Raw genomic sequence first — 17,879 nt, forward strand, 5'->3', positions numbered from 1 at the left:
TAAATTCACAAGCATAAATGCTTTCTAGAATGGATCATTCCCAAATGAAACTAAACATCTCAGTTTCACCCATATTAAAAACAAAACAAAACAGACAACCCTCCTTGTTACCGTGTTCACCTCCAGCTGCAATTCAGTTTTTCTGCTCCCTCTTCATGGAGTCAAATGGGTTGTCTTTAATTGCTGTTTCAAACTTTATCTCCCCACCACCCTCCAAAAAGCTTTCTTGCCCTTTTTTGTTTGTTTTCTTTTGTACTTTGGGCACATAAAACAGAGTCGATTAGACTCTGTAGTACAAAACATGCTATCATCCTTGAACCATGCCAGCAACGCCCCTCTCTAATTAATATACCTATAAATTTGTTTAACAGAAAAATAGAATAATACAACATGTGTGTGTACCTATCATCCATATTTAACAAGTTTTAACATTTTGCCATAGTTGCACTATAGATTGTTAAAGAAGGAAAAGACAATTAACATTTCCATTTTTACTCCTCCCCATACAAAGATAGCTACTGGTGACACCAGGTCCAAGTGCAAAAACAACATGTCCTCAAGGTAAGAAGTGATGAGATTCAGGGCAGAAGTGGAAGAGTAGCCTTAATGCCACCACCAGTGATAATAGCTAACATGTGTGTGTTACTCCCAATGTACCTGCAACGATTCCCCTTCTTTCCATATATTAAGTGATTTAATTCTCACAACAGTCCTGTATGATAGTGACTATTTTACAGATAATGAAACTGGAGTGCCTAAAGTCATACAGTTAACAAGAAGCAGAGCCAGGATTTGAAATTAAGCAGTCTGGCACTCTAAAGAGCTCATGCATGACACCTTTAAACTATCCTGTCGCAACCAGTGTTGAGTTCTTGTTTTTCCTTGTCTTCAATTACCTCTAAAACAAAAAAGTACAGCCTTCTATTTTACATTTAAAAAAAAAATTTCCCTGTTCTCTGGGTGCCAGTTCATCTGCCTGCTTGTTCTTCCATTATGCTACTTTAACTTGAAATCATTTTCCTCCATATAGCACTTTGAACCAGATTTTTAAATGTTTTTTTTTTTATTTTTTATTTTTTGAGACGGAGTCTCGTGCTGTGTCACCCAGGCTGGAGTGCAGTGGCGCGATCTCGGCTCACTGCAAGCTCCGCCTCCCAGGTTCACGCCATTCTCCTGCCTCAGCCTCCGAGTAGCTGGGACTACAGGCGCCCGCCACCACGCCCGGCTAGTTTTTTGTATTTTTAGTAGAGACGGGGTTTCACCATGTTAGCCAGGATGGTCTCAATCTCCTGACCTCGTGATCCACCCGCCTCGGCCTCCCAAAGTGCTGGGATTACAGGCTTGAGCCACCGCGCCCGGCCTGTATTTTCTTTATCCAGTAAGTTTTAAGTTTGAAATATCTTTCCACTATATAGGTTTTAGTTATTGTTTTCTCAAACATTATACTAACTTAATATGTCCTCCAAGTGACTATAAAGTTGCATGTCAGCCTATAAAATAGCTAATTATGAATGCCTTTTATGTTTGTGGTTTCTAGAATCCTTTAGGAATAGCAGGATTCTCTTAAATGACTGATTATCCCAAAACTGATGCCTGTGTAATGCTATCCAGCAAACAGCTGGCTTCATATGAAGGGAGGCTAAGAACTCTTTTTGTCTTGTTCATTTAAAATCATTTACTTCTTATTTAATATCTGCAAAGAACACAGTCACATCATAGTAGAATTTGCTGTTGTAAATTTTGGATTGTTTCCATGGGTTCTGCCTTACATCTGCATGGTGTTTAAAGCCAAGACTTCCTTTATTTTTGTGGGCATTTAGGGCCTTGTGCCTCACAATCCAATGTCGTGCTGAGTGACAGAAAATTAAAGTCGAATTTCATTATAGAGAAGGACTGGGCAGAACAATAACTTATTCAACAACTCCTTGCCTCAGAAACTGAAGGAGCTGTTTTGTGCAGGTGGCTTAATCTCTCTGCAGCTTATCCTGTGTTTCTTTATTTATTAAGGACAGGAACTGGGCACTCTGCTTCTAAAAACAAAAGGACCAGACTAGTCTACAGGAACCTATAGTGAACTAGTAGGATGTATATTTCATTCCGAACAGCAAAGCTTTGAATTAGCTGCCATTTTTACTGTCTATTATTCTACTAATTCTCAGGTAATTGAAAATTAACTGCATAAAATCCACATATCAAGTACCAGTTCTTTGAAGTTCATTTTAAGATAAGTCTTCCTTTTAATTTATAACTGCATTTAGAAGTAATAACATAAAATTTATCATATGGGCTCAGACCTATGCTTCATCTAGTTTAGGATCATATCCTGACAAAAGCACCAGGGGCCATTTAATAGTAAGGTGTGATTGTTCTCTCTGATGAAATCTTCTCATAGAATCAGTCACAGTAACACCATAATTATATTAATATTTTTATTAACTATAATACATATTTAAGCTTTCTAAAACTAAAATCTAAACCACCTTTTGGAGTTAGAAATTCTACCAGTTTACTACATATTTCATTCTTAAGTAATTCTTTTCATTTGTCTTAAGTATACCTCTTTAAGGATTCTGGGAATATGGTAATAGATTTGTAGCCACACTTACCACACTTTTATGGACAAGTATCATATTCTCTTGCAGCTTTTATATTTCAAGAGTTTATATTTCAAGTGTGAGAGAGATAAGAACTTTGGGATCAGGAAGACCTGAGTTTGAATTGTGGGATTTAACTAGCTGAGTGACCTTCGATAAGTTAATTACTCTGATCCTTAGAGTTTTCTTAGTAGTTGTGACTCTACATGAAATTATATGAAATCAATAAAACCTAACAAGTATGGGTCATCTACTCTACACTATTACCTAATAAGTTTTTTCAGACCTGGGAAGGCTTGTTGCACGGAATACAGATGGAACCAGTAGACCTCACAGTAAACAAGTGGAGTTCACCCCGTTTGGCTGGGAATTCTTCCTCTCTGAAGTTCCCATCCTTGAACTGGAGAGGCTCTCCAGGGCTGAGCATGCCTTCTTCTAGCCCATAATGAAAAATACTCACTCCCTTCTCTGGGCATGCAGCCCTTTGGCGTGCCACTGTCCATGCCACCAGTGATGGCAGCTGCCTTCTCCTGGCACAGAATACAGAGCCTGGGGATCCTGCCTGGTGGTGGTATGGTCTGCCCCTTTATGTACATGAGTTACCTCCAGCAGCCTCTCATTGTTTCCTTGTTGGAGGAAATGGAAAATTCAAATAGTAGCATGCAAGTACCTGTAATTGAATCATATAAGAAGCCTATACCACAGGAAAAAAAAAAAATTGAACCTGTTATCAAACCACAGAGGACAGAGTATTATCCTGAAGAAATGTCACCCCCCTTAATGAACTCAGTGCCCACCCACAAGCATTGTTGCAAGAAAATCTCCCTTAGGTCATAGTGCAGCCTGGGAAGAGACCTTTACTGGTGGAATCCGTGGATAACTCAAAGGAAGCAAAGGATACACAGATGTGATTATGACATATGCAACAAAGTATACACTAAAAGTTTCCACTTGAAATCATACAGAAGAGCACACAAATGTACATGGGATGGATGCATATGGAAGTTTGCTCTGTCTGATAAACAAGACATTTCTGAAAACATACTGGAGTCAAATCTTTTTAGTGCCTGGACTGTAACCACAGCTTCTGTTCTGACCCTCTTGCCTTCCATAGGAAATGCCATATGCTAGTCTGAATGCCTTTGTCTCCCACCTCAACGTGACTCCCTACTCACCTGGCTCTTTCTCTATCCTCCCACCATTATCTAACACATTTTTTACATGTACATTTTAATTTTGATTCAGCTGGTCTGATCCTCTGAATTTATATCATCCAAAACTTCCATATGGTCAGTAGCAGATACTCTCTAATCCTCCCTCTCTTTACCATGGGTGACCTAAAAAATGAGAACTTTCTTTTAGGGATGCTAAGCAAACTCTTCTCAGAGATAGATATATTTAATGTAATAAGAACAAGAAAACATGTAAACTAAAAAACAAAAATTAATGTATGTAAAAGCACTGGATAAACAAAGGTTTATACAAATGTCTGGTAAACACTAATTAAAACATTCGTTTAGGGTGAACTTATTTTCTAATTTAAGGAACTAACTCTTTTTAAAATAAAGTTAAGAATGCAGATTTATATAGTTTTATGTATTTGTATGGATGCATAAAGATTTTAAAGTTTACTATTGAAATATGTCACTGAAACACCTGAACAGATGGAACATAGAAATTTTACAACTCCAGTGTTTTGAACATTTTTTTTCTGAAGAAACAAACCAGTCTATCAGTTTGTTTTACATTATAACTTACTCTCAAAAAGCGTACCAGCAAGGGCTGTCACTGGGGCTGGGGTTCAGATCACAGTTTCCACGCACAGGACAATGGAAGGACTCAGATAATTCAAGCCATTTGTTTTTTCTGCTATAGTTTCAGTTCTGCATTCACACACTTGTTAGACGGGGCTGCTTGAATAATCATCCTCAAATACTGCTTGCATTCCCCAGTTAAAGACTCTATGGAAGCCAGTTTCCTGCTTGTATTCTCTTGGTTTTGAAAGTCACTAAAATGCCTTTTAGATGCTACCCAGAGTTAACACATTCTTTACTGTGAGCCTGGCACATGATTTGTCTGTTTTAGTTCTAGCAGGAAGACTCAGCCATGCTTCTCAGTTCCAGACCACAAAAGTGAGCTCAGGCAATCAAGTGTTTTAGAAACAAGACACATGATCAGAAAGTCTTATGTTTGTCAGCTACATATATTTCATTTGAAAACTTTAGTAAAATTTAGCCTATTAGCTGTTTGAAAATCAGCATGGTGGTGGGGGCAGAAAGAGGCCAACAAATTGGGCCTGTCAAAACCCACTAAGTCTGTGGGGTGTTAGGATGGGGAGGGCTGAGTAGTCAATGACAAGTTGCATATGGACATACAGGCAAAGTGGAGTAAGCAGCTGCCTTATTCTTCAGGAGCTGACTAGCAACATTAAAAGAATATGGTTTACACTATGAAAATATCTGGACACTTAAAATGTACTAATCAGATGAAATACATTGTGTCATTTCAGATTTGCAATGTCTAGTAGAGGCACTTGGAGTAAAACTTCAGAAGGCAGTGACAGAGATGGACAACTATAAAGAAATGCTTATGTAAGATGAAGAACATTAAACAACTTGTAAGATAACAGTGCTCTGTAGATGTGTCACAAAATGGCAGGAATTAGAAATGACAAGAATTATAAAGACCATGGTGTGTTCTCTGTGATTCTTTTGGCAGTGATTTACTTGTGTGGGTAATAGTTTACTGCTGCTTTTCTTGCCCACTTTGCTGGCCTAGATTATATATTGAAGAACCTGTAAAATATTTTTAAATATATGGAGGATTTCTTTCAGTAAGAAACTTACCTATCCATATATAAAAGTTTTCCCTGATAGTTCAAATGCAGTAACTTAATGTGAAACAGTCTTTGAACTTTTTTCTTATCTTTGTTTCTTTATTATCTCTCCACAAGAAACAATATTGAAGTTGTATCTCAAAATTACTAATTTTAGCTTCAAAGAGAGAGTTGAGTAGCTTTGAAATGCTGAAGTACTTATGCTTGATATAAGTGAGAAAGAAATATTGGAAAACACATGATAAGAAAATGATGTAAAATCAAGAACACTATTTCTTTTAAAAATTAATTTTAAGCCTGGGCAAACACGGTGAAACTTTGTCTCCACAAAAAAATGCAAAAATTATCCAAATGTGTTGGCACACACCTGTAGTCCCAGCTACTCGGGAGGCTGAGGTGGGAAGATCACCTAAGCCTGGAAAGTTGAGGCTACAGTGAACCATGATCATGCCACTGCACTCCAGCCTGGGTGACAGAGTGAGACCCTGTCTCAAAATGAATAAATAAATAAGTAAAAATTACTTTCATTTCAGAAATTTCAAAAATTATAGCATAAACATAGTATATCTATAATTATAATACTAAAATAGTATGTATATAATCTTTGAAAAGTAAGCAGATTCTTTTACTTTATGATATATGTGATTTTCAGTTCCTATATTTTAGAAGGATGAACGTCATAAAAATATAAATATTTAGAATGCTTAGCAACCCAGTGTTTGTGTTGACCATGAACTACTCCTAAAAACAATGTGTTTAATAAAATACTGAACACAAGAAGGAACAAATTCCAAAAATGCCCTATCAAATTAATGTATACTTGGATTATTTGTAACAAAATAGTTTCTGAAAAGGAAGGAAAATAAAATATTCATACTTTATAACACTGTGGTTAATAGTACAGTAAGTACAGTAGTTCAGCTGTCTGTGTAGATGGCTGGGGTTGAAGGAATTGGTGGATGGGGTTCCTTAGAAGACCCACTAGGCCCAGGAAGTAACCTTTTGGGAGATTTTTTTAAATCATGAAAAAGAAACAAGGTGATGGTTGCTAGAAAAAAAAATCGTTGTGGCTTTCCCTCTGATAACATCAAGGAGGGGTTTGGCCATGTGAATGTCTCTTGTGGAGAGCAGTCTAGTCAGGCCCCAGCCACTGTGTGATGATTGCTTCTTGGAGCTCAAGAAGTGAAGAGGGCACAGTTTAGGCATAGGGAGATGGTGCTAGCACACAACTAAACTAAGAGGGAATTTGTTGTCATACCAAGACTCAGCATATAAAGTGAAGGAAGCTAAACATAGAAATGAGCATAGTGAAGAAAAGGAATAAACGTACTGGTAGTGACATGAATTGATATTTTACAGAAAAAGTTTGCACAGAATTCTTTGTATATTCATGTTCTGCATGATGACATTTTGGTCAGTGACAGACCATGTATACAATGATGGTCCTATAAGATTATAATACCATATATTTACTGTACCTTTTCTATGGTCAGATATGTTTAGATATGCAAATACTTACCATTGTGTTACAATTACCTACACTATTCAATACATTAGCATTCTATATAGGTTTGTAGCCTAGGAACAATAGGCTATATTATATAGCCTATGTGTGTAGTAGGTTATACCATCTTGGTTTGTGTACACTCAAGGATGTTCACACAATGACAAAATTGCATAATGATACATTTCTTGGAATGTATCCCTGTTGTAAAGCAATGACTGACTGTGCATGGAGCCTGCCCATTTAATATTAACACATGCTTTGTGGTATTTTCTGTTTATTATAATTTTAACATAATTTGTGCTGAGAAATCGTGAGAGTCAGGGTAGATTGGAGATGGAGGGAGAAATACACCCCTAAAGTCCATCAAACTAATTATCTGTAGGAAGTTGCTGTATAATTGCAGAAATGCTGATGATGTTTTTATCAGTTTATAAAACTGATGTTTCCTACACATACAAGACGTTCTTAAAAATTAAAAAATGGACATAATGCCCATTTTTAGAAATGCAAATTAGGAAAGATAGAGCCACTTAAATGGCTCCAAGTGCTGGAGACCTTTCTCTATGCTACCTGTCTCTAGCTCTTCCATCTATATTCTATCTACTCTCCTTCACTGCTAGTATTAAGTTGGGGAGGGTGGGCATTTAGGATCAAAGCCTGGGACTGCCGAAGCCTCAGGTTGCTCAGAGGTCAGGAGGTCAAGCTAGAGTCAAATTTGTGGCTTGGCCATTTTTGTAATAAGTTTGAAGTCAAAACATTTCATTCAAAAAATTTGACATATTAATACAATTTGTTAGTAAATTCAAGATTTCCTGTGCACACTCAAACCTCTTTGGACTTCCAGAAATTGGAATATGCTATGAAATCAGGTTTCTTCAATTTTTAATCCTCATTTTTTCTGGGGGCTGGGAATAGGAATGTTCATCACCTGTAAGTTAAGATAATTCTTGGTGTTGTTTAAAGATTTTTAAATATTTGGATATACGGTTTGTGAATTTTGAGAATAAGAGGAAGAAGCAGTTTATAAATGGGTGAAATTGGGGTTCTTTTTCCAAGAGTGTTTTCCCCAAGATTTTTAAGAAAATATTTTCCAAAGTTTAAACGAATATTGCTATGTATTTAAAAATAGAGATTTTATCAGAATGCTTTGGGCTACAAGTAACAGAGGTAGGATAATGCCAGTTTTAGTTGATAAGAGTCTCAGCAATATCCCCAAGGATCTTGATGTTCTTTCTGTCTCCATCCTGCTGCCCTCAGCACTGGCTTCAAGCCAAAGCTAAGTCAGGTCCCTATAATCACAAGATGGCTGCAGTTCCTCCACCCTAGAGGCCTTATTTGGATATGGTGCCTGCAGGCAGGAAGGGACTGGTTTTCTGGTGTCTTTTTGGAAGTGAGAAAAAAGAATTATCAGATGCCACCAAACAACATTCTCCTTATATTTCCTTGACTAGAACCCTTTACATATGCTCTCCTAAGTGAATCACTGGCAAGGGAACAGGGCTGCTACAATTACTTTAGACTAAGCAAGATTTATTCTTAGAACAAATAATAATTGGGACTCTGATGGCCAGGAAAAAAGCTATAGTGAATGTTCAGAAGGTAACCAGTAGTTTTTGCTAAAGAGGTAGAGCATTAATGATGCTCTGAGAGCTTGAAATTTTCTATAAATTTTATTTTTAAGTACTATAATATCTAGATTAAGAGAACGCCTCCCTGAAATAATGAAAAATATGAAGACTATAAAATCTAGTTCTATTGCTTTTATGCACATATGGATATAAAATATACTTTTATTACTTTCATATATATACATATATATAAAATATATATATATTTATTACTTTCATATATATATATATATATATATATATATACACACACACACACACACACATGCACACACACATAGATGGAAGACCTAGAGACATGGAGCATAGAGAAAGGTCTCCAGCACTTGGAGCCATTTAAGTGGCTCTATCTTTCCTAATTTGCATTTCTAAAAATGGGCATTATGTCCATTTTTTAATTTTTAAGAAGGTTTTATATGTGTAGGAAACATCGGTTTTACAAACTGATAAAAAACATCATCAGCATTTCTGCAATTATACAGTAACTTCCAGGATAAAGATAGATAAGTAAGGCTTAAAAGAAAGACTGTATTTATGGTGAGAAATTTTTAGGAATTCCTGAAAGATAATACATAGAAAGGATAGTAAAGGGTCTATATCTTTACTACAGAAAGGATAGTAGAAAGGGTCAACTCTATTGAGGAATAACCCAGACGAAGAGCAATTGAGTGGTGATGCTGGTGGGCGTGGGATAGACAGGACCTTCCTCAGAATTAATTAAAACACAGAGAAGGGAGTGAGACCTGGTGAATCATTGAAATAGTGGTTTCACACTCCAATCTACATAAGAATCATGGGTAGCTTGCTAAAATTGTGTATTACAGTATGGCCACTCCCACAGACTCAGCCTCAGGACCTCTGGTTTTACATTTAGGTCTGGGGTGGCTCCAAGTAATCACATTTTTAAAGCACTCCCCACATGATACTGATTCAGGTGGTCCAGTGAAACCCACTCTGAGGAATCGCATATGGAACATTTAAGCCAGCTGGCCCCTCATCAATACCCTATAATCAATCAGCCCTGTGTGAAGCAGCGTTTGCAGAAGCATCTATACTCAGACTAACAAAATGAGTATGTGGACTAGAGTCAAACAGCCTGGCAGCTACTGAATCCCAGGAGAGCCCAGGGTCCCCACAGCCCAAGACAAACCTCCAGTGCCCCCACCAGGTAGCATACCCTGCCCCTTCATCACACCTCTGAAACAACCTAGGGCAAAAATGAACAGCAAAGCAGACAAGCAAACAGAGGATCTTAAGTCTGAGGATTCACACACACCCAAAGATTAGGTGTGTGAGGAAACACCCCCCACCCAAGTTCCCCCGAAAAGTGGCTATAAATTCACACAGAAAATCCTTAACACCCTAGAAAATTGTTAAATAGCAAACAGATGACATTAGAATAAGTATAATTGATAGACTCCAAAGTATGTCCAGGATTGTAACCATAAAAGAGCAGACAGTTATGGCAAGCTATTAGGAATTCAGGAGATTAGAAATATCAGAAAAAGGATCCCATTCATGCTAAAAATGAATACAAATGCACATACACATGCATATGGATTTAAACATTGAATAAATGATAGGATTGCAACAGTTACCTCTAGAAATGAAAGTGTGGGCTGTGTAGAAACTCTTATTTCACTCTATTACATATTGCTTGAATGCTTTACACTTTAGATATATTTATTTTCATGTATGTGGTAAGAACAAAATTTACTTAAAATGATTTATAATCTGTCACTAAGAATATGTCTAAGAATATGTCTAAGTGGTTATGTAAAATATGTTTTCTGGCCGGTCGTAGTGGCTCACGCCTATAATCTCAACACTTTGGGAGGCTGAGGCAGGTGGATCACCTGAGGTCAGGAGTTCGAGACCAGCCTGACCAATATGGTGAAACTTTGCCTTTACTAAAAATACAAAAATTAGCTGGGCGTGGTGGCAGGTGCCTGTAGTCCCAGCTACTCAGGAGGCTGAGACAGAAGGATTGTTTGAACCCCGGAGGCAGAGGTTGTAGTGAGCCAAGATCACGACATTGCACTGCAGCCTGGGTGGCAGAGCGAGACTCTGTCTCAAAAAAATTTTTTAAAAAAAGGTTTCTAATTTAAGAACCTCTGTAATGTACTTACACTTTAATTCCTTTTTTTTTCTAAGCAAACTAATACAGGACTTACATTTTAATTTCATTAGCAGTCACCTGCTCCTCATTTAACTGATAATTTGAACAATAGTAAACTTTTGACCATCACAAAGTACTAATTTTTAAAGCTCTTACTTGGCCTTTCAACAGCATCTGACAGTTGACCAAACTGTTCTTGGGACAGTCTCTATTATTGAGATATAAATATCAGAGTTCTCCTGATTTTCCTCTCACCTTCCTGTTCACTCATGAAAATTTTTGCCTGGCAAGCAGAAGGTGACCTGGTGGCATTCCAGTGTCAGTGTATTTTTCACATGGTTTTAACTTGAACAGGCTATGTTTATTTCATTTATTTATTCGATACAAAATGTTTACTGAGAGCCAGGACTATTGTGTGCAGGCAGTAGATATTGGAGTAACAAGATGGGCACGTTTCCATAGATGTACTTTTCAGGCAATGCTAAGTGCCGCAAAAATATAAAATAGGCATAATAGAATGTGAGTAGTGGAGAGGGGTGGTATACTTTTGACGGAGTGGTCAGAATGGCATCCCTGAGCAGATGATCTTTAAGTTAAGATATGAATAACAATCCTGGCTAACACGGTGAAACCCCATCTCTACTAAAAATACAAAAAAATAGCTGGGCGTGGTGGCGCCTGTAGTCCCAGCTACTCCGGAGGCTGAGGCAGGAGAATGGCATGAACCTGGGAGGCGGAGCTTGTAGTGAGCCAGGATTGCACCACTGCACTCCAGCCTGGGAGACACAGCAAGACTACGCCTCAAAAAAAAAAAAAAAAAAAGATATGAGTAACAAAAAGGTGCTAGCTGTGATTACATCTGGGAGCAAGGACATCAAGACAAGCCCTACATTTATTGGAAATGTACAAGTTCAAAAAACATGAAGGCCAGTTGTGGTGACAGAATAACAGCTCCCCAAAGAGTTTCATGTCCTAATCCCTGGAATCTATATGTTCTCTTACATGGCAAAAGGGACTTTGCAAATGTGATTAAGAATTTTGAGGCCAGGTGTAGTGGCTCATACCTGTAATACCAGCATTTTGGGAGGCTGAGGCAGGTGAATCACGTTAGGCCAGCAGTATGACTTAGCCATCATGGTGAAACCCTGTCTTTATTAAAAAGTACAAAAATTAGCTAGGTGTGATGGTGCACACCTGTAATCCCAGCTACTCGGGAAGCTGAGGCACAAGAATCTCTTGAAACCGAGAGGCAAGGAGGCAGAGGCAGTAGTGAGGCAAGATCACACCACTGCACTCCAGCCTGGGCAGCAAAGCAAGATTCTGTGTCAAAAAAAAAAAAAAAAAAAAAAAAGAATTTTGAGATGGGTAAATTATCCTGGATTATGTGGGCAGCCCTAATGTAATCACAAGGGTCCTTATAAGAGGAAGCAAGAGGGTCAAAGTCATAAAAGCAGATGTGAGGATGAAAGCAGAGGTTGCAGTGATGTGATCTGATGATGGAGGAAGGGGCCACAAGACAAAAAATACAGGTGAGCTCTAGAAGCTAGAACAGGTAAGGAAATGAATTCTCCCGTGGAGCCTTCAGAAGGAACACAACCTAGTGACACCTTGATTTTAGGACTTCTGACCTCCAGAACTGTGAAATAATAAATTTCTATTGCTTTTAAACACTAAGCTTCTGGTCATTGGTTACAGCAGCAATAAGAAATTAAACTGGCCTGTGTTTCCTGAAGAGTTTCTGAGGAGTTTGGATTTATAAGGCGAGCAATGGGAAGCCTGGGGAGAATGCTAAGAGAGTAATCTAATCTGCATTTTAAAAGCTCACTGTGATTGCTACTTCAAGAATGGACTGGAGTAGGAGTAAAAGCGGTATCAGGAGTCTGGGTGGCAGGCTGTGCATTCATGCAAGTGAGAAGTAATTATGGTTTAGCCTAAGACTGTAGCATGGAGATGGAGAGAAATATTTGTCAGAGGTCAATCAGATTTACTGATAGAGAAAATGTGACTGGGAAGCAAGGACACTGGAAGTGAAAGAAAGAATAAAGATGGGCTTGAGCCTTTTTTCATCAGGGGAGACAGTTGAGAGGCAGCAAAGTGCAGTGACTGAGAGTTCACACTCCAGGTCCAGACTGCTGGGGTTCAAATCCCAGTACTACAACTTAGTAGTTATGTCAACTTGGGCAAGTTTCTTTTCTCTTTGGTCTCAGTTCCCTAAATCGTAAAATGGGAATAAGGGCTTATTTGAGGAGTGCACAAGATACATAATGTGTTATTTATTAGTCTCATCATTGTGTTTGTTCCATTTATTGAAGTGGGAAATTCTGTGAAATAAACAGATATAGGAAGTGGAGGAATCAAAAACAATGCTTTTGATTTGTTAGAGCTAAGATGCCTTTGAGACTGCAAAGTGGAAATACCAAGGAGTTAGTTTAAGAATGGCTGTTTCATATAAGTGAGTGGAGTGGCATATAACATCACCTTTCAAAGTGGGGGGAAATAGGCAGTTATTTTATTTTATTTTATTTTATTTTATTTTATTTTATTTTATTTTATTTTATTGGCAGGAGCAGCAGGGACCTTTCTGAAGGTTTACTCATAGCAATTGAAGAGAAAGGATTACCACTATTTGGTAATCCTAAAAGAAGGAATGCAGTGCTTAAAGAGATGTAGGCATTCTTTCTATTCCATCCAATTTCTCCGTCCTAATGAAGGTGAAGATAACAATTGGGTAATGAAGGGTAGACCATAGAAAGACTGGCTTAACTGGTGTGGGGCAGGGGAAGGGATCATGCTGAGGGGACTTCCTGGGATGGTAGGTGGCTTTTAAAAAATTGCAGCCCAAATTTATTATCTACATAGTAAAATAACCGCTAAAAGGAGTTCTTCTGTCCCTGCTTCTAGATTTGGAAAAGTGTACATAACAGTCTGAACATACAGTGAAAGTTGTGGTGGGGCTGCTGAATCTCAAAGGGATTTGTAAAAGAAACATTTTTGTTTGATTTCAAAGCGAATGTGTAAAACTTGGAAAATGCAAGGATATAAAAAAAGTCACAGTTACATTTTGATTTATTTTCTAGTCCATTTTCCTTTTTTAAGTAATTTACATTTTATTTTCTTATCATTATGAATAATAAAGTTCACAGTTCAGTTCCCAGGCAACATAAAAGTGAATGTTTTACGTATAAGACACCTTCATGTAATGTGATAACATGGGGCTTTGGCGTTTTTTTTGTTTTGGGGTGTTTTTGGAGCCACTATGATTTACTAGACTATTAAAAGGCCATCACACAATTTAAAACTATGCAGTCATAACAAGGCAATCTTCAGGCAATTAAAAACAACGAATTGTTGAACCAATCTGGGAGATCTACTGAGTAATCTGGCCTTTCAAGTAATGTCAAGTGGAAACCCTGTTTTCTCTTTCCATCTGAGGATCATTAAAAAGAAAAAACAAACGTAAACCAAACCAAAAACCACCTGTTCTGACTGAAAGTCAGGATTCAGGCCATGTGACTTGGAGGCATACTCTTCAGCTGGTTGGCAGAGGCACTATCACTGCAACATGTGCAGGAGCACCAAGAGGTCTACCTCCATGCCTGCGGCCCATTGTGCAAGCTCTGGAAAGTTGCCTGCTTCCCAAAGCGCTGCCGCCAACAGACAAAGGCCTCCACCACCTGCAAGTGCACATTGTGGAGATGGTTGGCCTTACAGCGGTAGATATCTGTCTGGAACAGTACTAAAGACAGCACCACGGGCTTCCACTTAGGGCCCAGCCTCTGGGCCAGCTGATTAATCTGCCAGTTTGATGGGGAGCTGATGATGTGCGAGGGGATCCCAGTCATCGTGTCACCTGCAGGCAGCTCAGTCATGGCTTTTTCCCTTGCTTTCTCCAGCTTCTCCCTTACCCACGAAAATTCCTGTAGGAAATCTAGGGAAGTATCAAATGCTTTAGGACCCCTGGAAAGTAGGCTATCCAGCAGTAGTATTTTCTTGAAGCTTGTGGCTTGATCTTTAATTTCTTGGACGTGGTTTTCTGTCAAGATTCCTTCCTGGTAAAGGTACTGGAGAACCAGTCCCTCCACCAATGCCTCTGCACCCAGCTGCAGGCAAAGTCAGCAAAATACTTGTTTGTGGCCTCAGTCTACAATGATGTATCTTTGAGGGGAAGGGAACTCTAGTCCATTTTTCTAAGTAGTATGCATTTTTAACATAATTGGGAATATACTTTATGCACTGTTTTGGTTTGTTTTTGTTTTTGTTTTTGTTTTTTTTTTGAGATGGAGTCTCACATTGTCACCCAGGCTGGCGTGCAATGGCGCGATCTCGGCTCACTGCAACCTCCGCCTCCTGGGTTGACTCAATTCTCCTGCCTCAGCCTCCTCAGTAGCTGAGATTACAGGTGCACACCACCACGCCCGGCTAATTTTTTGTATTTTTAGTAGAGACAGAGTTTCACTGTGTTGGCCATGTTGGTCTTGACCTTATGATCCGCCCATCTCGGCTCCCAAAGTGCTGGGATTACAGGCGTGAGCCACCGCACCCGGCCCCTTTACTGTTTTGCGAACTTTTTGTGTGGCGATATATCCTGGACATTTTTCCATGTCATTACTTTATACATTTATGGAAAATTGTTAAATGGCTACATAATATTCCAATCTATGGATGAACCATAACTTATTAACATCTTGTTTTTAGAGCGTTCAAGTTTTTTATTTGTATAAGTAAGGCACTTGGAAAATTCATGTAGCCAAATCTGTTAACACACAGTTATTTCTTTAGTGTAATTTTTGCTAGAATCAAACTTGAATATTTTTAAGGCTTTTAATGCATAATAACTCATTGTCCTCCAACAAGCCTATACAGATATGTAATCTCAACAGTGTTTGTAAATACTCATTTCTCTGCTTCCTGGACAATACTGGGTATTATAACTTTTAAAATTAATAAAATTTGTACCTCTGCATTTCTAGCTCCTTGTATTCTTTTCTTTGTGACTCACCTGAGCCTTTGCCCATTTTTCTAACTGTATGTTAATATTTTTCTATTTCTTCTTGTCTAATGTTTTATTTGGAAATAACTTCAAACTTACCAAAAGTTGTAAAAATAATAATAGTTCAAAGAGCACCCAGATAGTCTTTACCTATTTTCACCTAGTGTTAACATTTTAAGTCATTTACTTTCTCTCTCTCTCCCTCTTTACTCTCCTTCTCTTCCTCCCTCTCCCTCTCTCTCTGCACACACACAGACACACACACACACACACACAAATTTTTTTTTCCTGAACCATTTTGAGGGTAAGTTACATGCAACATAGCCCTTTACCTCTAGATACTTCAGCCTACCTAATCAGTGTCATAAATTTACATACAATACTTTAATCTACCATTCTTACTTCAATTTTGTCAGTTGACCTCATAACATCTTTTATAGCATTTTCTCTTCTAGTACAGAATCCAATCTGGAGTTCATCTACTCGCATATCTCTTTAGCCTCCTTTAGACTAGAATATTTCCACATTTTGTCTTTGTCTTTTAATGACACTGAATTTTTATGAATGCAGAACCCCTCACACTTTTTAAAAATAAGAAATTCTTCATTTTGTATTGGTCTGATGTTTTCTCTCTATTAGATTAAGGATGTGTATTCTTAGCCAGAAAACCACATAGAGAGTGATGTGTCGTCAGGGCATCACATCTGGAGGCACATGAAAACCATTTTCCCCTAACTGGTGATGTTAATTTTGATCACCTGATCAAGATGTTGCTCAATTTTTCTGCATAATTACTGGGGGTTTTGTTCTCTTTCAATTAATAAGAAGTCTAGAAGAGACACTTTTTTTTTTTTTTTTTTTTTTTTTTTGTTGAGACAGAGTCTCGCTTTGTCGCCCAGACTGGAGTGCAGTGGCCGGATCTCAGCTCACTGCAAGCTCCGCCTCCCGGGTTCACGCCATTCTCCTGCCTCAGCCTCCCGAGTAGCTGGGACTACAGACGCCCGCCACCTCGCCCGGCTAGGTTTTTGTATTTTTTAGTAGAGACGGGGTTTCACCGTGTTAGCCAGGATGGTCTCGATCTCCTGACCTTGTGATCCGCCCGTCTCGGCCTCCCAAAGTGCTAGGATTACAGGCTTGAGCCACCGCGCTCGGCAAAGAGACACTTTAAATGCATGTAAATATACTGCTTTTCACGAAAATTTATCCTTAGATATAGCATCTGTTAATGATTTTTGCCTGATCTCAGTTTTACTATAGTGATTGCTAAATGGTGACTTTTTAAGATTCCAGATCATGCTCCCTTTTATTAATTAGGCCTTAGCATTCTACTGTAAGCAAGATCCTACCTTCGTCTATTTATTTATTGTACAGATTCATCAATTCCTGTCTTTTAATGGCTTATAATTTATTACTGTACTGAATTATTGTGGTGCTCAGATTGTCCTAGGCTTAGTAAGTAGAAGCCCCTTCAAACTGGCTCTTCTGACATTAGAATATTATCTCATCATCTTTTGTAAACACTTTGTTACTTTCTGGCATCACAAGATATTTCAGATATACTTACTTTGCCCCAGCCTTGAAATCAGTTATTTCTATGAGTAGTCCTGGTTCCTCTAATAGGGAATGTTGATAGAAGCCCGTATCTGGGTTCTGAATGTGCTCATGTGCTACTTGATTGTAGTGATGGCTCATGGGCATATACATATGTTAAACATATCAAATTATACACTTTAAAGATGTGCAGTGTGTTATACGTCAATACAATACCTTAATAGAGACATTTTTACAAAAACAGGGTAGTGGCAGAGAACTTTTTTTTTTTTTTTTTTTTGAGACAGAGTCTTGCTCTGTCAGTCACCCAGGCTGGAGTGCAATGGCGCAATCTCGGCTCACTGCAAGCTCTGCCTCCCGGGTTCATGCCCTTCTCCTGCCTTAGTCTCCCGAGTAGCTGGGACTACAGGCGCCCACCAACAAGCCTGGCTAATTTTTTGTATTTTTAGTTGAGATGGGGTTTCACCGTGTTAGCCAGGATGGTCTCGATCTCCTGACCTCGTGATCCACCCGCTTCAGCCTCCCAAAGTGCTGGGATTACAGGCGTGAGCCACCGCGCCTGGCCGGCAGAGAACATTTTTAATGGCTTTAAAATAAAAACAAAGTTAAAATATAGTGTTCGGAGATAAAACTTAGATAATAAAGCTCTAAGGA

General features: G+C 38.5%; 1 protein-coding gene and 2 pseudogenes across 24 annotated transcripts in view; 2 read left to right on the top strand and 1 right to left on the bottom strand.

The window, feature by feature from the left end:
* The window catches only part of LOC105488569 (leucine, glutamate and lysine rich 1), a 232,139-nt gene that overhangs the window by 152,959 nt on the left and 61,301 nt on the right, over window positions 1-17,879 (top strand). For 23 of the 24 annotated variants that reach the window (XR_011619828.1, XR_011619831.1, XM_071091139.1 and 20 more), the window contains one exon: window positions 5,104-5,185. Coding sequence is in view for 22 of the 24 variants with exons in the window: in XM_071091139.1 (XP_070947240.1) it covers window positions 5,104-5,185 (82 nt within the window). In the remaining 2 variants the exon portion in view is untranslated. Of the gene's footprint in view, window positions 1-5,103; window positions 5,187-17,879 lie in introns of those variants that run through there. The other variant, XM_071091152.1, reaches the window with a different exon arrangement.
* Window positions 2,811-3,911, top strand: LOC112427836 (Krueppel-like factor 3 pseudogene; annotated as a pseudogene).
* LOC139360804 (death domain-containing protein CRADD pseudogene) lies at window positions 14,167-16,163 on the bottom strand (annotated as a pseudogene).

Source organism: Macaca nemestrina, chromosome 2 (genome assembly GCF_043159975.1).
Source record: "Macaca nemestrina isolate mMacNem1 chromosome 2, mMacNem.hap1, whole genome shotgun sequence".
NCBI lineage: Eukaryota > Metazoa > Chordata > Mammalia > Primates > Cercopithecidae > Macaca > Macaca nemestrina.